Raw genomic sequence first — 23,475 nt, 5'->3', positions numbered from 1 at the left:
TACCCTGTCCTTATTTCTCCTCCAATCTCCATATTTGAGATGGAGGAGAAATAAGAATAGGAGGAGAAATTTCTAGGTGAGCTACTGGGCAGTGGATGGCAGTGAACATGCACTAATATAAAGCAGTTTAGGTCTTGGACTTCGGACTTTGTCACCTGAGATAGAATTCTGGTTTGGCTAGTACTACTTGGATAGGTCTGTGAAAATGGCATTTTTTTGTGCCTCAGTTTGCATATTTTAAAATGAGGATAATTGCGGTACCTGCTTCATATATTTGTTATAAGAACACAATGGCCATAATTCATGTAAAACAATACATGTAAAATGATATTTCATGCAAAGCATCTGTTTAATAAGATTAGCTATTTTAATGAAAAGGTTTGGGACTTTGGAATCCAGAGTCTGAATTTCAATGCTCATCATGTGAATAAACAATTAGAGGCTTCAGATTATCTCCAAACTAGAGTCAGTTGTAGTTCCCATGTGTTTTGCCTTAGAGGATTGTTGCAAGGATAAGAGATCATGTTGGTAGAGTTTCAGGATCTAGGCATTATTAATATTCTACTCTCCTTGACAAAAACTTTCTCACTAGAAATGCATGGTGGGACCATAAGTTAAAGTTCATACTATTAGTCTGTTTTCTGTTGCTGTAACAAAATATCCAGGCAGAATACTTATAAATATAACAGGTTTATTTAGCTCAGAGTTTTACAAGCCCAAAAGCATGGTTCTGGCTTCTGTTCTGCTCTACTGAGGACCTCATGGCAGATAGCAATCATTGTGGTGGGAAAATGTGTGGAGAGATCACAAAGTGACACAGGAAGCCAAAGACCTGCAGAGGGAAGAGTCTTGCTCTTTCATAACAACCCTCACTCATGGGAACTAAATTACTCTGTGACAACGTTAATGCCTTCTAGGGGAAATGCCCTAAATGAGCTACCTACCTCTGACTAGGCCCCAGCTCTTCAACGTTCTGCCATGCCTTCATATCACCACACTGGATACCAAACTTCCAACACATGGGACTTAGAGGGACTCAAAACATATCCAAACCATAGCTTAGTATAATTGGAAAACATGCTGTTTTGTTCTGAAGGGAACTGAGATGACTTTCTGCAGGAGGAGAGTGTGTAAAACTTGAATCACTCATTCTTAAGAGTACAGTTTGAATCTGGGTGCGGTGGCGCATGCCTGTAATCCCAGTGGTCCTGGAGGCTGAGGCAGGAGGATCATAAATTCAAAGCCAGCCTCAGCAACTCAGTGAGTTCTTAAGCAACTCAGTGAGACCCTGTCTGTAAATAAAATATAAAAAAGGGCTAGGGATGTGGCTCAGTGGTTAAGTGCCCCTAGGATGGATGTGTGTGTGTGTGTGTGTGTGTGTGTGTGTGTGTGTGTGTGTGTGTGTTTGAGAGGAAGGGGAGATTTTAAGGCCATCTCCCTCATCTTTCAACAGGCTGCAGAGCTGAATGTAGCGGGCACTGCCTCATTATCCTGATGACTCATGGAGCCAGAGTACTTCCCCTCTCCTCTGCTGTCCTTTCAAATTAAATTCATTGCTCTACAAGATGTCTGTGGTTCCCAGAAATGATGCAAGTGGTATATGTTCTGTTCACAGCCTGGACATTTGACACGCAGGACATTCTCCCAAGTAAGCTGGCCCCTGTCACTGACAATTCCAATAACTCCTCTTCCTTTCTTAAAAGAAGCTGAGAAAGGATAACAATTAGATGGATTTTTATTTTTTTAAAGTATTACAAATCTTACCTTAAAAAATTTGGATATCTTTGCCAAAACACATTAAAAAAAGTAAATTCCTTTTAATATTATTTGACAAAATGGGTAATATTTGACTATCCACATGGTGAAAAGCAAACATTTAATAGTTGCTTCAAAGCTAAATGAGAGGCATTAGCTAATGCATATTAGTTGTGTTTCTGCCTTTCCTCCTTGAAATAAGAGCGAATGCTTTTAAATCTAATTCAAGTGGTACATGCAGTTTCTTAATCATCTTTTGTCACAAAAAATAATGTAAAAATACCCTAGAGAGGTATACCATAGAGAGGTATAACAACAAAAAGAGTGTCCTTATTTTTTTCCAGTTTCCATGTTTACCTTTCCAGGTGAGCTACTGGGCAGTATAAGGTATTAACAGGCAGTGATGTGCAAGACTTTAGTACATGGGTTCTGGACCTTATTGCTGGCTTTGGAATTCTGGAGGGGAGGGAATTGAGACACCTTTCTGAAGTGAGGCATCTGGCATTGAAATATGCCCAATGGTGACTCAGCAACTGCCATGCCAGTTGCATTTATATCTAAAAGAATGACATGTGTTTGACTTTTTTTTTTTAAACCAAGGGATTTTCCCATTATTCTCCCTTCCATGGTAAACATTTTCCAATATATGTAGAGATCTTAGCATTTGATTTGTAGTAAAAATCCTGTAAAGAATGGGGGCAGATATTTCCCCCATTTTGTGGATAAAAAAATTGGATGATCAGAGAAGTCATTAACCTGCCCAAAAGCACACAGCAAGGCATCATGTTCAGGCTTTCTGATTTGCTGGTCTGGGCACAGGTTGAACTGGCATTTATAAGAAAAATTTCAGATGCTCTCATAGTGGAACCAACAGAAATAAGAATATCTTGAGGTGGGTACAGTGCCACAGTGTCGTTGTGAGAGCCTGTAAAGGAAAGACCCAGTGACCAGTGGTAATTTGGGAATATAAAACACACAAACTAATTTAAAATCTACCAGTGAGGAATACATGTAGATATATTATTGCTGAGAAACAAATGCAATATCTTTCTCTGAAACAGGTATATAAAGCTCATGTTGCCAAAAGTTTATAACCTTAGGAGGTATGATTTGGTGTAGCATAGGCACAAATTGTGATCAGGTCTTTTCACATTCTTGGTGACTGCTGATCCATCCACAATCTATCTAGAGTGTCCTCTTTTGTTGGGTTCTTTTTGTGGAGACCCTTATTTCTACTTGAGGCTATTGCACTGAGTTTCTCCTCTCCTTAATGAATTCTTGGTAATGACAGAATGACAGCTACTGATTAGACATTGGGCATGTTGCATATGTTATTGTTTACTCTTTACAATCGTAAGATGAATTTTTATTTATAAATTAAGATATTAAAAATCAGAAAGAAAAATTTGCCTGGTTTCTTAGCCTGTAAGTGGTCAGGTGTTCTGCTTACATGTTACTGCATAACAAATTACCCAGAAGTTTAATGACTTATAATACCATCATTTTATTATAATCCATAATTTTGTGAGAAATTCCATAGCTCTGGAATTTGGGCAGAGTTCAGCAGGGATAAGTGATGATTGGGGATGGAGAATCTACTTCTAAGTTAACTCACCTACCTGGCTGGCAACTGGGCTGTTACCCAAGGTCTCTTCTGGTAGGTGTTTGGGCTTCCCCCATAGCTTGTATGCTAGGTTCTAAGAGCACATGTTCCAAAAGATAAAAGAGGATGCCAATTCCTTAAGGCTTGGTCCCAGAAATGGACCTGATATCACTTTCACTATATTTTCTTGCCCATGAAGTCATGGAGCCCTTTTGGATTCAGAAAGGGAACATAGTGACACTCCTCTCATTGGGAGGAGTGTCAAAGAATTTGCAGCCATATTTAATCTACCATGCAGAGCAAAGATTCCAGGTCTTAGTTGCCACACCATATTGCATCTCCACTAATACCATCCCTGATACATTTCTCAATTGCTGCATTTATCCTTTGTATTACAATGATTAACCTGTGAGCTCCCTGAGGGCAGGGTCATGGCTTATGCATCTTGGGTCAGACAGAATACCTACTTGGTCATAGTCCATATTCCAAAAATGCTGAAGGGAGGGATGAAAGAGAGCTGAGCTTCAGTCCCAGCTCTGTTTCTCACGAGCTCTGTGGGCCAGATCAGGACACTGAATAGCTCTGGGCCTTGACACCCTCTCAATAACATGAAGGGATGGGATCAAATGGTCCCTAAACTCTCTTCCTTTTCCCTAGCACTAACATTGAAAGAGTCTGCTTAATTTGCTATGATAAAATGCTATAAACAGTGTGCCTTAAACAATAGACACTTGTTCGTCTAAGACCAAGGTGTTCAATGGTTCTGGATGGGTGCCATCTTTCCAGCTTGCATATGGTCAACTTCTTGCTGTGGCAGTAGGGACAGGGAGAGATCTGGTGTCCTTTCCTCTTCTTATAAGGACACTAATCCTATTATGGGAGTTTTAATCTCATGACCTCATCTAAACTTAATTAGATACCAAACCCCCATCTCCTAACGTCATCACGTTGAGGATCAAGGCATCAGTGTGAGTTTTTGGGAGGCAAGCATTCAGTCCACAGCAGCCAGTCTACTAATATGCTCAAGCCAATTAGCTACAAAATAAAGAGAGCTCCAATAAAGATCCCAAAGAGAGAAGTTCAAGAATCAAGAAACCTGAGAATAAAAATAAAGGACAAGAGGAAATGGGAGTGCTCTTTGAACAAGTGCAAATGACTCTGGAGAGAAGGAGCTCATGTATCAGACAATGCAAAAATTTTCAGAGATGAAATGATTAGATTATGAGAGGCATAACCCAATCAGTGGATTAGTTCACTGATATGGAATAAATAGGTGGAACTTCGGTAGGCAGATAGGGTGTGGCTGGAGGAAGTAGGTCCCTGTGGATATACCTTTGGAGTTTATGTTTTGCTCTTGATGAGTGAAGCAAGATCCTTCCACCATGATGTTCTGCCTTACTTGGGCCCAGAGCCGTGGGGTCTATAGACCAGGGACAGAAAATTCTGAAACCAAGCACCCCAAATAAACTTTTCCTCCTCTAAACTGTTCCTGTCAGATATTTTTGGTCACAGCTACACAAAAGATGACTAAAACAAGAAGGTGAGCATTAGCTTCAGATACAGATATTTAAATTATGATGATAATGCTTAGAATAGAGAGAAAAGAAGTGGAACCTTCCTTTTATTTATTTATTTTTATGTGGTGCTGAGGATCGAACTCAGGGCCTTGCACACGCTAGGCGAGCGCTCTACCACCAAGCCACAACCCCAGCCCAAGGAGGCCTTTTTTAAATAGTGAAAACATTGGATTGGGGACTATTTGGTTACAGGGGGTGAGAGAAAATATAACAAAGGGGACTCCATGTTTTGTATCTGGGTGACAGGGGACTGCACATTTATGTAACATTGGTAGAGATACCATGTAGGTATGTCTGGACTCCTCTCGAAATCTCTCAATTCAGAATTTCTGGAGATGTAGCTTAGAACATCAATATATTTCAAAGTCTTCCAGATAATTTTATTATGTTACGAAATTACAGAAAACTGAGAACAAAAAGCTGACACCAATTTACTTAGGTTATGAGATGTGTTACTACAGAATAATGGTCTCCCAGAGGTCTAAAACCCAATCATCAGAACTGATCAATGGATTAGGTTTCATGTCAGAGGGGAATTAAAGTTTAAAATAATTTAAAAAATTATTTATAATAGCTGTATAATAGCTGCTGGGAATGTTCATAATCAAATGTCAGAAGAATAAAACAATATTGTGTGATTGTCACTAAATTCCCCCAACAAAGTCAGAGGCAAGGATTTCTCAGAAGTTTTTCTCAGTAATGTTACTTGACTTGTGTGCACCTTCACAGATTTAAAGGCTGACAAAACACTTGTTTTACCTTGATGGTTTTAAATTACTTAAGTCAGCAAAGGAAGCAGATAGAATCTGCAGCTTCCACATAGCTCACCACCTGAATATAACCGGGAGCTTAATGTTCCTATCACTCTCCTTTAATCAGATCTGTAGACCCTGCTGACTTATTTTCATTGGATTTCTCTGAATAAGGAATAATTTGATCATGAGAAACATAGTTACACACTCATGTGCGGAGATATAGTCAGAAACACAGACTCAAGAGATGGCAAAGAAACTCCGTCTTCCCATGTGTACATTTATTTTCATGAACAAGTATTTATTGTTATATGTTATATGTTGCCTGAACATATGTCGTGTTAGGGATCCATCAATGAATGCAATAGGAAAGGTCTCAGCCTGGTGGAGAATAGAATTTATAGCAGAGTAGAAAATACAAATCTCAAAGTGTGGTACCTGGATCCTCACTATCAGCAAACTTTGGGAGGTTACTCCAGATGAAAATTCTCACACCTGGTAAGCCAGAGTATGAAACATGGAATTCTGGGGAAGAGACATAGAAACCCATGTTTTAACAAGCCCTGTGAGTGATTCAGATACATGCTTCAATGAGAACCAGAATCTCTCAACAGGATCATTTTTATATCAGGTTGATGCTTCGACCTCACACCCAGAGATACTAATTTAATTGGACTGGGATAGAGCCCAGGTATGAGCATTTTTAAAGCCTCGCATGATTATGATATGATTTTAATGACAGCCAGGCTTAAGACCACTTATTCATGCTGACACTTGAAGCATAAGTTAGGCACTGGGGCCTGGGGAGAGGGCAAGAGGGTTGTTCAGGCAGATATGCAAAAAATCAAATGTAGGAGGGAGTTTGGTAAGGTTAGTGAGTACACACAAAACTCCATGAGTTCAAATAGGTGCATAACTGCAAATTGAAGTATTTACCACAGTGCTTCTTAAACTTTAATGTACATAGACATGATATGAGGATCTCGTAGAAACACAGACTCTTTTTTAGTAGGTTGGGGTAGGGGACAGAATGGTTCCGCATTTCTAATGAGCTTGGTGGTGCTGATGTTACTGGTCTGCGGACCACACTTTGAGTAGCGAGGTTCTATTGCCTCAACCTTCCCGGGGCATAGGAGAGAGTGGATAGGGACTGCAGGAGGATATATCTGTGCATTAGCCCCAGGGCCAACATAAGGGCATCCAGTTGGAAAGAATGGCGGACATCCGTTGCTGATGGGCATATTTAGAGGGTAGGTAAAAAAGATGCAGCCTAGAACAACCTCCCCGCCTACACTTCTGATCATTACCCATCAAGGTCGTACTGCTTTTAGCTCAGCAGTACCTCCCCCGCGCCCTCCCCGCGCCAATCTAGCTGAGTGCATCCCCGGTCAGGCCAGCAGACCAGCTCATTAAGTGACCGCTGGAGCTCTCTGTACCGTGCCAGCCAGCCAGGGAGGCGCTGGCCGAGGACAGGCGCTCTCCTGGGGCCTGTCTCCCTCTTCCCACCTTCCCTCGCAGGCAGCGTGGTGCCTGCGGCAGAACCTCCCTCTGCAGCAGCCCCTTGCACTTGGCTCTTACTTCTGGGCGCTGTCCGTGGTTGCAGCATCTTTCGGCTCGCCACGTCAGGAGGCCGCAGTGGGGCCCTGCGATTGGCCGAGGAACCCCTCGCCATTCCCCAGCACCCCCCGCCCCGGAGCACCGGCCCCTAGAGGCGCGTGCCAGCGAGCGTGCGGGGCGCGCCCTGGGGCTCCCGGCGGCACACCCACTTTCCTTATTAGGACTGAGACGGTAGCCCAGAGCTGGCGGAGGGGCTCGGGGGTGGGGCGGGAGCCCTGGGACGAAATAGCTCAGGGTGCAACCACAACCTGAGCGGCCTCCGAGAAGCCGGAGGTAGCAGCCCACAGCTGCGCCCCGGTGGACCACTTTCTGGAGACCCAGCTCATGTCCCCGAGACCGAGGTCTTCCTCTGCGCCCCCCTCCACAGGGTACCTCTGGTTCAAATCCCCAGCAAAGACATGGAAGAATTTTTGCAACGCGCCAAATCTAAACTGGTAAGTCAAGGGAGCAAGGTTGTGTGTGTGTGTGTGTGTGTGTGTGTGCATGTGTGTGTGTGTGTGTGTGTGTGTGTTTGCGCGCGCGCTGATGGAAAGGAAAGGGTGTCGCAGCAGAGGAGGAAAAGACAACTTTGTCACTTAGTTGGCAGGGTGTTAGGGCTGTACTCCGCCTTCCCCCGCCTCCCCCCCAATCTCTGGAACGCTGGTTCTTAAAGTGATAAATCTGCCTCGACAGCCTTCCAACCACAGCCATATAAGTTATAGAACTGGCGGGGGTAGGGGTTGTGACCCAGCTGAAAGTGGGGTCACATGTGTCCAGCCCTGGTACCTTTGGTCTGATGTTGGAAATTCAGCCAAAACTACAGTTTGCTCCTGAAGGATAGGGGATAAATGGGTGTGGTCCTCCTTGGGAAAAAAAGAGCCTGGTCTAGTGCAGATGCGATATCTGTTGTTGAAAAAGGAAGAACAGAATTCCTGAGGACTGGTACTTCAGCTGGAAGTGGCAAAACCCCAGTGAGGAAGTCAGGAGATAATTAGGGAGGATTCTGCAAATGTTCAGTTTATCCTCAGAACAGTGCTTGCTCTGTGCAGGAATAAGGGATATCCTAGTGTATATCGTGTCCCTAATCTCTGTTCACATCTGTAAATTGGGGCCGAGGCAGAAGGGGGAGAGTCCCAACTGTTGCTGGCGATGTGAGGTTTGCAGACTATTGTTCTCCTGGGAGGAGACTACAGTTGGCCTGGTATGTTTTACTGTATTGCCAGCTAAACAGTGACTGATAATTTCACTGTGTATGTTGACAATTGCTACACATTCTGGAACAACAGATTCTAATACTTTCCTAATTTCAAACTGTTTTGGTTCTTTAGCCTAGCATTCACAAACACAATAGAAATGTTTCTGTTTCAGCACTTAAAAAAAAAAAAAAGCCTGTGCTTGTTTAGAAGCAATCTCTTTAATGAACAATGAAAGCACTTTTTATGGGCCTGGCATAGAAGGAAATGCATAATTTATGATGCCTTTAAACCATCATTGAAGCCAAAACGTAAACTCTGCGTGAAGGTGACGTCTTACTCTCAAGGCAGGATATTTGGGAGTTTATTACTGAAACTCATTTACCTTGGCAAAACAAAGGGAGTGTGGGAAGGGAGGGCCCGAAGATACCCAAACCTCCATTCCCAGCAGAGAGGAAAGTGGGGTCCTTATAGCCATCTAAACTGTAAGTATCTTTAAAAGAATCATTAGTTTTGATTAGTACTTTATAATTACTTTGGTTTTCTACCTTAAGCTTCCCAGAGAGTTAAATGTTTGTGGTTGTTTCAGTATTGAGAAGCTTTGTGACCATTTCTGTGTTTATTGACCTCCATATAGTTTTACTAGAGCAGGTGAGCAAAGATACTTATTGCAGAAACTCAGTAACTATTTTGCATCTCTGATGGCATTGGTACATGCTCTGTTCTTTACTGAATAATGGGCAAGAAATATTAACAAATTTAAGTGAATTTTGGCAGGTGTGTGTGTGTGTGTGTTTGTGTGTGTGTGTGTGTGTAGGATGGAAATGAATGGTGATCAAGGATAATGCAGAGCTTTTCACTGCACCTGTGCTCTATTCCCATCACGTTTACTTTATCAATATTTTAACAATAAGCATGTGTTTATTGTGGGGGCTGCTGCAAGCAAGAGGTTTGTCTCATTTCTGAAGAGCAATTGCTGGGATGGAAATTTCCCTATATCAGAGTAATCAGTTGAAAGTAATGTGTAATTTATTTACCGAATCCCTTCATTAGACGAGCAATTGCTCTACATCATTAAAAAAAAAAAAAAAAAAAAAGACAGGGAACAGAAGCTGTTGTTTGAAATTCTCTTACCAGTTTCCTGCATTGGCCAGAAGAACAATTAAGCTAATTTTATCTTTTCTTGGAATGGGTTTCTGGCCAGAAATTATATTCAGCCTTTGATGTTTAGCTACAGCAAAGGTGTTTTGGTCATATTTAGTCTCATATCTTTCTTGACAAGTTACATTTTTTTTTTATAAAAATAAACCTTTTAAATGAAAAGTTTTAAATAAATTTTTACCTAATGTTCAATATTCAAATATAGTAGTGGTAACACTCTAGAGGATCAATAACCTTTTCCTTGGAAAAAAAGTTTAGTCCATAATTATATAATTCATTTGTGGAACTTTATTCATAGAAAAAATGATAGGATTTTAAAAAAATTGGCTAATCCTTGGAAAAGCATTTTAAGGAGAAGAAATTTATTGTGATGGTTTTTACACTTAAGCCTTATTAGAACCAGAATTAGAATTTAGAAGTTATGTATAAGTTGCTTTCCATTAGAAGTTTTTTAAAATTAATTAATTAACGTATTTGTTATACATGAAAGCAGAATCCATTTCAACTCGAAGTACACAAATGGAACACAATTTTTATGACTCTGTATCCATTAGAAGTTAATATAGATTTTTCTCTATGTTACCTAAAAAATGCCTAATTGCCAGCATCCTATATTTATTTACTTGTTGCTTTGATATTCTATAGAAATGATATATGTCTTTTAATGATTTGAAATAGAGATCCTTCTGAAGTCCTAATATAACCTCATGATCATCTGGGCTTCCTACTTTCAATAGACAAAGGGAACTATAAATTGAAATGAACTATAAAATGCAAAATTATATCTATTGTCCATAGATATAATTTCTAATAATCAAAATTTTGGAGAAACTGTGTTCTTTTTTTCTGATGAGACATTTGATATTCATCTGTCTCCACGTGGAGAGCAGCTTTCCGTTCCTGGCCAGGCCCTTGGATTGAACAGAAATCTTTGATGAGAAGGGGTGTGTTTGAATTTTTATTAGGAAGTGAGGGGTTAATTATTGTTAGAGTTGGGCAACCACTGTCTTAGTTCTGTTTTTTAGCAGAGTCTGGTTCTTAATTTGAGGCAGATTCAATGACATAATCCTGTCCTGTGCTCTTTTTCCCAAAATCTTCCCTTCCAAACTATATATGCTTCGTGGGGAATGCTCAATATTTCTCAGAAGTGGCAGAAGTAAACTCTAAGTGTGGCCTAAGAGGGATCACCTCTGCCAGAGCTTGGATCCACCTCCAGCGGACCAGCTCCTGCCTGGTTAGAGAGGGGGTGGGTGGCTGGAGCCAATTCATGAAAACAAAACAAAAAATCTTTAGTTGAAGGTGGAGGGTAGTAGGGAAGGTAATTACTCTTTTCAAACACAGTATCCAGAAATGGCACCTTCTTGACAAATACAGAAAGACAGCTATGGAATTGACACACAATGACTGTTTGGGCAATAAAGAATAGAGCAAGCTGAGAACTCCGAGCTGTAGAGACCGGAATCACAGGGTGATGCCTTTTAGCTGGGCTCACTCATCTGGTTGTGAGAACCTGGCTACTTTTCTGATCTGGATACTCATGGAAATGAGAATGAAAACACATTTTCTTTTTCTCCTGCCAGTGCCCACCTGGTTTTTCCTGCACTGCTCATTCAGCATTGAAACAGGGGCAGAAATCAAATCATACAATTCCAGATCAATCTTTAAATATCAGCCTGGCTTTCCATTTTAGTTTCACCATGGTAAGAGAAATTGAAGGGTTGGAGAGTGAGGAATTCCTGCCTTTGTCTCTGATTTGGAAAATTCCCTATGACTTCATAGCGTTCAGTTCAGAAAAGTGTTCAAGAACAAACTCATCGAAGTACATGGTTCAAGTTCTCTTGAACGTTGGAGCGGGCTGGGAGGGGGAAGTGATGTAAATGAGAAATCATCTGGGGATGAATAGAGAGCCATGGGTAAACTGGTGGCTGAGTCTCCCTTAACACCCAGAAGCCACCACCTGATGCAATCCAAACAGCTGCTGATGGGTGGGGACCACTGGAGCCCACATACCTTCATGAGCCTGCCTTGGAGGGGGGCCTGTCAGCTGCTGCTGGAAGAATACAACGGCATGCCAATGTCCCAGGAATGATTTTCAAAGAGAAAGTGAGGATAGAGTCACCACTGCAGGCCAGAGGATGCACCTGCCCTCAGCAGTGACAGCTGCGGATGAAGGGCTCATGTCTGCGTTGGGTGTTAGTCAATACCAGACTTCTAGAGGAGAAACATTCTGGATGACCTAAATGTTTTCTGTGCTCTGTGGTCTGTGGGATAGGGATGAGAAAAACACATCTAAAACTTGAAATGTACAACCGTATTAGAGTGGACACAGCATAGGGGGGTTTTATGTTGGAAAAAAAAAAGGAAGAAAGAAAATACTGCAGCATGTCTGCAGAATAATCACCTTGATCAGAAATTAAAGGAAATTATTCTTCCTGCGTCCTATATGGGAAGAAGGTGCATGTCAATGCAAGGATGTTTTGAAAGTATCTTTTAAAGGACCACTGTGGTAAAGACTAGTAATGAAGAGAAGCTGGAGAATGGTTTCATCTGGGTTGCTGAACTCTCCATAGCGACCATGGGACCAGCTCCAGCCCCATTGCAAGCGAGGGCAGGTACTCTTAAGTCAGTGCCTCATGCCAGATCATTATGAGCAGAAACCTTGGGAGTCCAAAGCATTTCTGTGAGTATGGTGCCACCCGACTTAGCTGGTGGGGAATGGACCCTTGACTGCTGTAGTCCTGGAGTCGGCTCCATTTCTCACTGCCTTAGCATCCAGGCCAAAATCTGGGGGTTGTCTATAAGTCTCAGTACTTTAGGAAAAGAACCAGACTGTTCCAGTATAAACAGACCTCAGAGTGGATTACTTTGTCTCCAAGGAGAAAAGACAGCAGTTTGGATCTTGGAGGACCTGTGATCAGCTGAGCAAAGGCACTCTTTAGTCTGTGATTTGGGGAATATTTAATGTCAACTAAGTAAAAAGCCGACAGCATTGGTATGACTTGTTTGCTTCTGTGCATCATTTTATTTGAGCAGATATTGGTATCATTTGGGGTATGGTGTACAAGTCTGGGGAGCACTTGCAAGCCAAGGGGGCTGCATGACGGAGACTTTATTCTTCCCTTATATCTACCCCTCCATGCTACCTCTTGAGCAGAATGAGGAAAGAATACCTAGGACTGGATGAGGGCTGCAAAAGAGGTGAGACCAGAGAGATAAAGGGCCTGATGTAGTCTTAATCATTGTTTCCTCTTGAACCCTGGGATTATAAGAGAGTCATGGAGTTTATAGTCTTTTCTTGAAAGGAAACTAGGAAAGAGCAGGAATGTTGTATTCAGGAGGCAACATTCATGTGTACTCTGATATGAATGGTACACTCTGAATCTGTGCAGAGTATACAACCTGCACAGTCATAAATGGCTGCCCTGTCAGAGGTCATAAAATAGGCTACTCAGAATCTCTGGCATTGCCCCAAATCCCTTTCTTTCTGAGCCCTTGGATTTTGGACTTTGATCTTCAAGAAAAGGCAATCTTTCTTCCTGAGAGCTTTTATGAGGCTAATAGGGCTCTAGATGACCCTGAAAAGTCAGACCCAGAAAGTCTGGGTTAGAAAACTCAGGCTGTTCACAGGTACTGTATTCCAAGCATCACTGAGCCAGCTGGGTAATTGCACCAGCCAGCACACTTTTCTTCTGCAAACCATTCTCATGCAGCTACCAGGGAGCACAGAAAGCACTAAGCACTCAATATTGAAACCACTGTTCACAGCTCTCTTCCACTGCCCCTAAAACCACTTTGCATTGCTTCTAGAAGGATGGACAACACTCTTAGTATGACCCTGTTGTCCATTTCTGCTCACTTCTAAGTCAGATTTTAAGCAATGATTTTAGATCACTTATCTCAGTTTGTCATTATTTCCTTATGGGGCATATTTGACTAATGCCAATTCAGTGAGAGTAGGAATCAAGGTCTCTGTATGGTTCTGCTTCCCTAGTGCAGTGCCTGAGGCTCTGTAAGAACTTGTGGAATGCATGGAGCCATGAAGCAAAAGTCTTTTTGAAACTATAGTGTCTAGAAAAATTGCATGTCTTTGGTTCCATGCATTTTGTGTTCTTGCTTGGGCTGCCAGGAAGTTCAAAGCTATGTTGGTGCTAATTTTCCTTAGCCTAGTATTTTTGAAATAATTTTTCTTTCTTAGTTTTTACCTCTTGTTTTAATAATTTTTTGCACTTGTTTTAATAATTTTTTGCTTTGATGTACATGTGTATTTTATTATAAGTGGCTTATCTTTTTGGCTACTGGTAAGAGCACATAAATACATTTTATAATAATGTATTTGATCTTGAATATATTTGGCAACAGGTCTTGTCTAGTTCAGGGTTCATCTACTCATATTAGAGAATTAGCTCTTTTAGTAATAGAGAATATCATGTGGAGGCTTCAAAACAAGTAGCCCAGGGTAAATGTCAGCACAATCAAGTTTATCTGTCTTCTCATCCTTGATAATTGGAGCAATAATAGCCACATGTTCCTAATTTAGAGCCCAGAAACTGGGAATCATGAGGTAGCCCATGGTAGAAGTCACCTTCCCTGAAACAGATTTTAAAAGATTTTCAGGGAACATGAGTTTAGTGTTTGGAAGAAGCTCAGGAGAGCCTTTGTTCTCCCCACTTCCTGTCTGCTGAATTGCAGGACAGGATGGTGGTTGACAGTGTGGGTTCTGGAGCCAGGTCTGATTTCAGATCCTGACTCAGCCTTTCCTTACTGGACACAAAATCTTGATTACTTGGGCCCCTGAGTCTTAGCTTCCTTGTCTGTCAGATGCAAACAATAATAGCATTCTTGTCCTCGGGGTATTGCAGGTTGCATATACTGACAGAATAAGACCTCCATCTACAGTATTAAAATGCAAAAAGGACCACTGGTGGACAAAAGGGCCAGGGAGCTCTCTTCACAAGTCATAGAAACAGGGACAATTCTCAGCTCCCTTTAGTTTAACTGGAATTGATTGAATATCTGTCTTAGCCTTAGCTCTAGGAGATACTTTTTTTTTTTCTTTTAACTCTCACAATGGTCTTATGAGGTAGAGATTAGTCTTTTCTTTTTTTTCGGTTGAAGGAACTGAGACTCATTGAGGTAAGAGGTTTGCCCAAAATGCACAGCTGCCAGTCAGGAACAGAGCAGCGTTTGCTCCCCAGTCACCTGACTGCCATTCCAGGAGCCTCTCTTAGTCTCTCAGTGTTGGTTCCCATAGAGTCTCCCGCAACACTTAATTCTCTTTAAACTACAAGTGAACAACTTGGCAGGTTTATAGTAATGTTTGGGTGGTAAATTCATGAGACCACACATAGGTCTTTCCCTTTGATCCAAGAGGGGTTCATTTCTCTGTGTTGCCTGTTTTATATGAAACCCTTGAACAATCAAATAATCAACCAATATTATTGAAAATATTTTATGGGAAGAATATGGTGTTAGGCTGTTGAATAAATTGTGAGATTTTTCTCACTGTATGACCAGTTGAAAGAAAAAGAAATGACCTTGATCAACTACTTGGACGATAGGGTATGTGACTAGTTTTCAGAGTAACCAGAAATATTGTGAGCATTTGGTAAATTTTTCATAAGAAGAATGCATTCAAAAAAGAGTTTTAGCCTGGCATGGTGACACCTGCTTGTAATCCCAGCGTCTCAGGAGGCTGAAGCAGGAGGATCTTGAGTTCAAAGCCAGCCTCAGCAATGGCGAGGCACTAAGCAACTCAATGAGACCCTGTCTCTAAATAAAATATAAAATAGGACTGAGGATGTGGCTCAGTGGTTGAGTGCTCCTGAGTTTAGTCCCTGGTAACAAAAAAAAAAAAAAAAAAAGAAAGAAAGAAAGAAAGAAAAAATGAAGATAGCTTAAAAGTCAAGGTTGTTCACAGTTTTCTTCATTGTTGCTACTCTCCTGTTGGAGTCCTTCAGGATTACTTTGATTGACTGATTGATTGATTGGATGTAAGATGGGGTGAATGCACCTCAGGGGACACAGCTGGGAAGGAGGAGACATGGGATCAGAACATAGCTCTCAATTGTGCAGAGCTGATTCTGGCTCTCAAGTCTAGTTTCACAGTGTCCCAGGAAACTGTTGGCTCTGTTTAACACACATGTAGGAGTGAAGAAATGGGAGAAAGGAAAGAAGGCAGCTGGAGGCAGGAGGGATAGGAGAAAAGGGAGGGACCAGAGGATTCACAGGGCAAGCAAGTTTGAAGAGTGGTGAGGTCCATAAGAAAATCCAAAATTTAGGATGCGATGAGTTGTAAGGGCAACAGTTTCTATGTCTGAGCTCACTTCTCCGGCAACAGAAGTCCACCCAGAGTCATCTGAAAACAGGGAATTAGGCAAAGGCAGCTCTCCTTCAGGCACCTGGAACTGTTTATTGAAACCCCATCAATATGTTTCTCACAGAAAAATCCCCCACACTCTTATCTTGCATAAGATAAGACTCTTATATTCATGAGATAATATCTGAAAATTATTATGAGCAATACCAGGAACACAGCAAAGATACACAAATGCCAGTTACCATTATTGGTGTTATTATTTCAAATGTACTTTGACACAATATTCCCAAAGTTGCTTTTCTCAGAAGCAGATGATAGAAATGGAGGTGTAGTTGCTGCTAACTTGTGAGAGAATTGCAGAAACAAAACCAAAATCAAATAGGCCCTGGAAAAAGCAGATGGACACCCCCAACAAGTGCCTCTGGGTTTGTTGTAATGTACAGAGTGCTAGATATCTGTGCAGCCCTGGATGACACACCATCATTGACTCCAAGTATGTGTTTCATGTTCATAGTAATTGCCCTGAATAAATGAGGAAAAAGATTGTTCAAGGTGTGGCATGTGAGCGATTTCAGAAAATTTTCCAGCTCAGATAATTAAAATAGAAAAAGGAGAAAAGAAATAAGAACTGATGTAGAGAATAACCTTTGGTTGTTTGGCGAGGCCTCTTGTGCCTTATTCTTGAGCGAAGCCAGGTATGTCATGTTTTATAACAAGTGATCATGAGTCAGGATGGAGGAGGATGACGGTGCTAAAAATACTAGCCTGATGTGTGGCAGCATAAATAGGCCTCGACATGTACAAGATGTGCACACCCCGCTCCCCACTTCCATCCTGAGACAAGAACTAATTTGGTTCTGGACTCCAGAAGAGCTGTGGCAATGACCACAGGTATGAAAAATAAGGTCCCCAAGAAAAATATCAAGAAGCGGGGTGGACTGCAAGGAAAAACAGAAAAAAAAAAAGGGAAAAATATCTTTTGTCAATTAACAAAGAAGTACAAAAAGAGAAAAATTCATGCTGGGTTTTTGTTCTCCAAGGAGGGTGGAAGTGGAATTTTCACCCTTCATGTCCACGTGTTTTGCTTCCTCTCTGCATTCTACATACATATTTTCTGTAGCAAGTGGTCAGAGGTTCTGACCAGACCAGCACCCAGCTCTAAGAAGACAGAAATGTCACAGCAGGTGGACAGATCAGCTGTTCACAGCCACAGGCATGTCTGAGAAAACAGAACACGGGCCCAGTGGCTCCCCTAGGGAAGCAGTGTCCCTGGTCTCCTCTCTGGAGCAAGGGGCCATATCTCTCTTCATTTCCCATTCTCCATCCTTCACACTTCCATCTTTCCCCTGCTCCTTAGCAAGCTGGTGTGATTTGTGTGCTACATCCCTTGGGAACACAGGGTAAGATTATTTTGCTCTTTGTTGGTTATGACAAAAACAGATTTCGAGGGTCATTTCCTTTTGGAGAGCTGTATTCTTGCTGAAAAAAGAAAGTGGTCTTTCAGCTGTTTCTTATGGATCAATACAAGCCTAAACTTTGATTCAAGTTTTTATCTTTTAAGTGTTTACCAACATCTTTCTGTGATATATTTGTGTGTGTGTGTGTGTGTGTGTGTTTCTTTAAATTGTAGGCAAACCACAAACAAGGTCTTAGGAAATGCGTATAGCTCATAGAAAAAGATAAATAAGAGGGAAATATCTTATTTTCTAGCTGAATATTTCTTCAGTCATTTTATTGTTAGTCTGCTTTGTAAGACTCTAAGCATGAGGCAAAGAAATTTTGTGGCTCTGTAACTGATCGTGTGCTTGCCATTTGGCTGACACCCCTGGACTGTGTCCTGAAGTGCCATTACTCCTGGATCCAGCCTCTAGAAAATTCCAGACATACACTCCCTGTGGTGGATGCAAAGCCAAATGCCATCCCAAAACTGGCTTTTAAAACGTTTTGAAAAATTTATTATTCTTCCAAATCATTAGGTCAGTTTGAACCTTGTGGGGGAAAAATATATTTCTCATTTCTATGGAATTATTTTATACCAAAAATAGCCTTCTGACCAAACCTGACATCTCTATAAAAACCAATTCCTTTAGAAGGGTTTCACATGCTAACATTTATGTAGACTACTTTGATGAATCTTGTAAACACTGAGCCATACATTCCTACTGACCCCTTTGTTGGTATTCTGCTCTCAGCAAGATGGCTATTCAGCTGCCTTGATTGCTATGTGTCCCACTGGACACTCCCTGACCCTTCACTTCAGGGAATGATGTGGAATCCAGTGGTCAGGATTCCTCAGGTTTAAATACAACATTCTATTGCTGTCATCTTTTATTTATGCTCTCTTGCAGCATAACTGTTAGTTTTGTTAAGAATTCCAGAAGCACAGACCTTTACATTTGCAACTATTATAGAATCACAGAACTTTAACATTGAAACAGATAACTTTAGCCTTTGTCTCGACTTCCTTTATTGTGTTGCAGGTTTGGTTTTTTTAAAAATAACGAATGTACACTAAACCAAATCTGGAAAATAGAGGACAGCTGAAAAACTACCCATAAACAGAAAAATAAGAATTAAAGATAAAAATTGTCCACCTTCATTGAGACATGACTGTTGATAAGGTTTGAGCAAGTACGTTTTTAAGTCTTTCTTCTCTGTGCACAAGTTTTGAAAGAAGATGCTCATACATTTTCCTATTTTATTTGATATTTTCCTATGTTATTATATAGCATTCAGGATCAACATCTTAAATAATAGAATACAGTTTAGTAAAGGTGACTTACTAGGATTAAACATTCTGTTTGTCCTTTTTATTATTATTAATTATAGCATAATAAATATCTTTGTATATAAAATATTTTACTCTGTTTTAGAATTACGTTCTTAAAATGACTTTTCAAATATGTAATTATTGGGACAAAAACTTAAGCTTTGACTTTTTGATAAATAATTCCAAATTGACCTTTGGATGGAATTCCCCAAATCAAAACTGAGAGAGATTTAGAAAGGGTAACTAGGCCCATAGTACATCACAACAGAGCCAAACATAGGTGCCTGGTCTCTTGAAACCTAGGTCTATGCTATTGACAAATTTGAGAAGCTATACAGTATATCAGGGGTCTAGTATGCTGATTTTGTAAATCATGGATCTGAGCAAGTAAACTGGAGCTTGCTCAATTAAGACTTGGCTGCTAAATCAAGAAAATCAACACAAAATGTGCTGTGCCAGTTACAGCTCTGCTACTTGAAACCCTGAGGTAGAATTTGACTAGGGCAGTCACCTCTTCTTCTTCTTTTCTCTGTTTCTTTCAGCTATTTCAAACAGACTGAGCTTCATGGGGTAACAAGCTAGTGGCTGTGACATAGTCAGCTGTCCACGTGTATAGTATCATCGTCAAATGTCACCTATTCATCTGCCATCTTGTAACATTTCCATCTTTACTCTGCTAGTTTTAGTCACTGGGATCCTGAGTGCACTGTCATCAAACACAGTTGGCCCACTGTATCTCTGGATCACACAACTGTGGATTCGACTATCCTCAGATCAACAGTTTAAAAAAATCTGCATCTGTACTGAACATGTACAAACTTTTTTCCTGGTCATTATTCCATAAACAATGAAATAGAACAGTTACTTATATAACATTTAGTGTGTAGGTATTATAAGTAATCTAGAGACAATTTAAAGAATGTAGGAGGATGTCATAAGTTGTATGCAAATGCATACCATTTTATAGAAAGGACTTGAGTATCTGTGGAATTCATCATTAAGAGTTTCCTGGAGATATTGAGGGCTGACTGCAGTTGGTGGTGATTTGAAACACAGTATCACACTTTGTATTTTCTCTCACCTTCATCTCATTTGATCAAACTCGCATGGGGCTCATGTTGTTATCTTTTTGTCACAGATGAGAATAAGACCAGAGAGCTAAAATCTAGCTTTATCCAAGGACACACAGCCAGTTAATTTAACAAGAGAGCTGGGCATAGCATCTGTGTCTTTTGATTCCCAAGCATCTTTGGGAACAAAAAATTGGTCCATGCTTTGGAGATAATTGGAAGTTCTTATTGAGAGTTCAGTAGTTTGTATTCTCCTGCATAAAACAGTGGAGGAGGAGACTATCTTGTGGTGAACTCCATGCATACCACAGTTGGGTTTTCCTCTGTGCAAGTGGACACAAGCCTGTTCTGAGTTTCATGTGATGGACTCTGATGTACAGTTTGCAAGTGTGAGATTAATGAATGTGTCATTGGTGGAAACATGATGGGCACCCCAGGCTCAAGAGAACCTGTGCCATGGGTAATGGGAAGGCAGCTCCAGAGAGGCAGGTCACTGTGGGAACCTGTGAGCATTATCTGACATACCTGTAATGGGCAACATGGATGTCACTTACGTTGATCCAGCTCGGATTTCCATGTGGGAAAAGAAGTTTAAATGCCTGTTAACACAAGCCGTTCTGCTTACAGAGGAAGTGTGATTCCACCAAATTTTCTTTCTCTCTTAATTCCAAGACCCCTCCCTGACTATTTCTTTATTTGGATCCTATTAATTAACTGTCTCAAAGCCTGAATGAATCCTTCATGGATGCAATAGGGAGTCGTTTATTTTTTTTTTAATAGCCATACCATGGCAGAGGTATAGGATTGTTCATTCAAGATGTGCAAAGATGAAGATGCATCAGAGACTTTGACCTGTCCATGGAACTGATGAGTTCCCTGCGATTGCCTTTAAACCTTTCTGGGGGTTGGGGAGAATGTGCTGCAGACAGAACCCAGGGCTTCATGCTTGATTAGTATATACTCTACCACTGAGCTACAATCCCAGACCCCTCAATCTTTTTTAAGAACTTGATTAATTCACATTGGTGGGGGCAGGGAGAGGAAATATTTAAACACAACTGAAAAAAAATTTAGGGAGGTGGAATTCAAGGTTAGTCTAGGTGTGACCTGCTGTATTAGTGGAAATTTTAGGTTTATAGTTGCCCCAATGCCTTACATGATTTTCTTTGAGATAATTCTTATTATCTAATGGGATGATTTGTACACAGTATGGTAATTCATTTACAGATGCCGTGTTAAGAGGCTTTAAAATATTCTGAAGGAAATATGCTTGGGAAGATTTTTTTTTATAAGTGTTGGGTGGGAGTGGAAATCACAGACTCTGAGAGACTCTGCAGTGTAGCTGTTAAATCATGCACATCTGTTAAATAATTAGCTTGCTGTGGGGCAGGAGGTTCTGAAAGTAAATCCTTGTGTGTCAAAACTCCTAGCTGTGGAACTCCTTTCTAAATACATTTCAGCTTTTTAAAAAGACAGGAGCAACCAAATTAAGCTAATGTTTTGCCATGCCTAGTATCACTTGCTAGCTCTTTTCTCCTGCCCTGGTTGCCTCAAACTGACTTCATCCCACATCTCATCCCTGCCACTCACCCCTCAGCAAAACCTGCTTCTTGTCAGCAAGCAAAAGTTAGCATCTAACCCTGCAGCTTCTTATGTGATTTCCTTTCTCCTTGACCACAGTCCTCTGAGACAGGCATCATTATGCCCAGTTTCCAGAGGGCAAATGGGGCTCAGAGACGTCAAGTAGCTCGCTCTAGCACACATAATTCATGAATTTTGGAGCTCAGTTTCTAGAATGCCGTGTCCAAGAATCTTAGCTTATATGTCCATCTCAACACATTCCAGGGACATAATAAACTAATTTCAGGATGAGTGGTCATTCCAGAAGCACCACTGAAACTTTCATGAGGGTGGGAGTCATCCAGAGACTCTAAAGCACATTCAGTACAGATTCTGGACCTGTGATTCTATCAAGCTCCCAAGTGATGCTGGTTCCACTGCCCCCCTCCCCCGCCCCAGGACACAATTTGAGGATCTAGACCATGGATTTGCCAGGAGACACTGTTCATGTCCCCTTTCAAGGGTGCCTGAGAATTTGCAGGCTTCACAGCTAGGAGAATTGCAGTGCTTCCCCAGGAGGTGATGCCTCACTGCAGTCCCACTGCAGAGAGACGCCTAGGTACCATGCGTCTTCTAGGATGTTAAAATCTAAGCCAGAGGAACAAATCTATAGCTATCCTATTTCAGGTAAGAGAAGAATTGGTTTGGGAGGAAAAAGAATCTGCAGTTACAACAGAATCCATCAGCCATTGGTTCTACTTACATGTTTCTAAAATGTGTTGAACCTCATGTTCCTTATTCTTGCTCATACAAAACACATGGTCTTGTGGCTTCATGGGGCCTGGCAGCCATGGAGGGGACCTAAATATGTGACCAGGTTTAGGGAGGAAGTGGGAGCAGAGGACTCCAGGGCTGGCCGCCTTGTGGGAAATGGAGGGCTCTTGGCGGTGTTCTTGGGATGAGCCTGGGCGCAAGACCACATCAGTGGCAGTTCCACAGGACTTGCTACTGGAAACACAGGGTTGGATGGAGCTCTTTTTTCTCTCAGAACTGTTCACAGTTTCCTCAGCAGGGTTTGGCCTCTCCTTATCTACATTAGGTTTTCTCCATCTTTCAGGCAGCGCTTTTGTCATCTGGATGATTATCTGCTCCTGAGCTCCTGTCCCATCCTCCCTATTGTCCTGGTGCCTGTTTGTACATGATGCTGTGTTATTTATGGTGTTCCTTTATTATTCATGTCCTCCTTCCTATGTTGACGGCTTCTGCTCATTCACTCTGCTGCTCTGATGTGTTCTTCCTTCACACTTCGTTTCCTATAGGCCCTTTGTGCTTTCCTGTTCCTTTTCCCTCAACATAGAATTTTGTTTCTCTTAACACAGTGGGAGCTCAGAGTGGCTTGTGAAACCTCCTGTAGTTTGTTGACCAGCAGATATTTTGCAGCTTTTCAGGATCATTTCAGGTACCTCTAGGTATCAATCTGCTTTCGCTGGGTTATGCTGTGGTAGCAGAGATCCCCAGTGTTGCTGGCTGTCAACAACAAAGATGGATTTCCTGCTCCGGTTACAAGTTGCTGAAAGTCGGCTGTGGCTCCAAGTGCCACCTGCGTTCTGGAATGCGAGCTAAAGGAGCAATAGAGACATGGGCTATGCTGCTCTATGGAAGGGGCATGTAAGAGAGCTGGGAGGATCTGGCAATGGTTCTTACAGCTTTTTCTCAGACTAGAAAGAGCCATTTCCATGGGCACTTCCTCCGTCAAAGCAAGTCACAAGGTCAAACCCAATGGCAGTGGGGTGTTACTCTACCAGTAGGCAGGTACTACAAGTTGCACGAGGACATGTTATTATTCTTTTGTAGGAAGGAAAGCTAATATGTAGGAATATATTGCAGTCTGCTTATGCTGTGAAGCTGGAATTCATCCTCTTGGGTCGACCTGGACAGAACCATGCTCACATTATATTAATGATCATATCAATAGGTAGCTTGTCACCCAGTAAAAACATTTATTAAGAAACTTGGGCTTGTTAGGCAGTTATTCATATTAAGAATCAGTAGTACATAAAGCCTTCAGATGAGGTTTGGGCAGGGTTTGTTTTCATGGACACATTTGGGATGGATGACTTCA

General features: G+C 41.4%; 1 protein-coding gene across 3 annotated transcripts in view; it reads left to right on the top strand.

Moving 5' to 3' along the window:
• The first annotated feature begins 7,570 nt into the window (after positions 1–7,570).
• Positions 7,571–23,475, top strand: part of Prune2 (prune homolog 2 with BCH domain) — a 268,975-nt gene continuing 253,070 nt past the window's right edge. For all 3 annotated transcript variants that reach the window (XM_076846070.2, XM_076846071.2, XM_076846069.2), the window contains exon 1: positions 7,571–7,738. In XM_076846070.2, the coding sequence (XP_076702185.1) occupies positions 7,703–7,738 (36 nt within the window). In that variant the 5' untranslated portion in view covers positions 7,571–7,702. The remainder of the gene's footprint in view (positions 7,739–23,475) is intronic.

This window comes from Callospermophilus lateralis, chromosome 2 (genome assembly GCF_048772815.1).
Source record: "Callospermophilus lateralis isolate mCalLat2 chromosome 2, mCalLat2.hap1, whole genome shotgun sequence".
Classification (NCBI taxonomy): domain Eukaryota; kingdom Metazoa; phylum Chordata; class Mammalia; order Rodentia; family Sciuridae; genus Callospermophilus; species Callospermophilus lateralis.
Note: the sequence above shows the minus strand (reverse complement) of the source record. Positions and strands in the feature narration are given on the sequence as shown.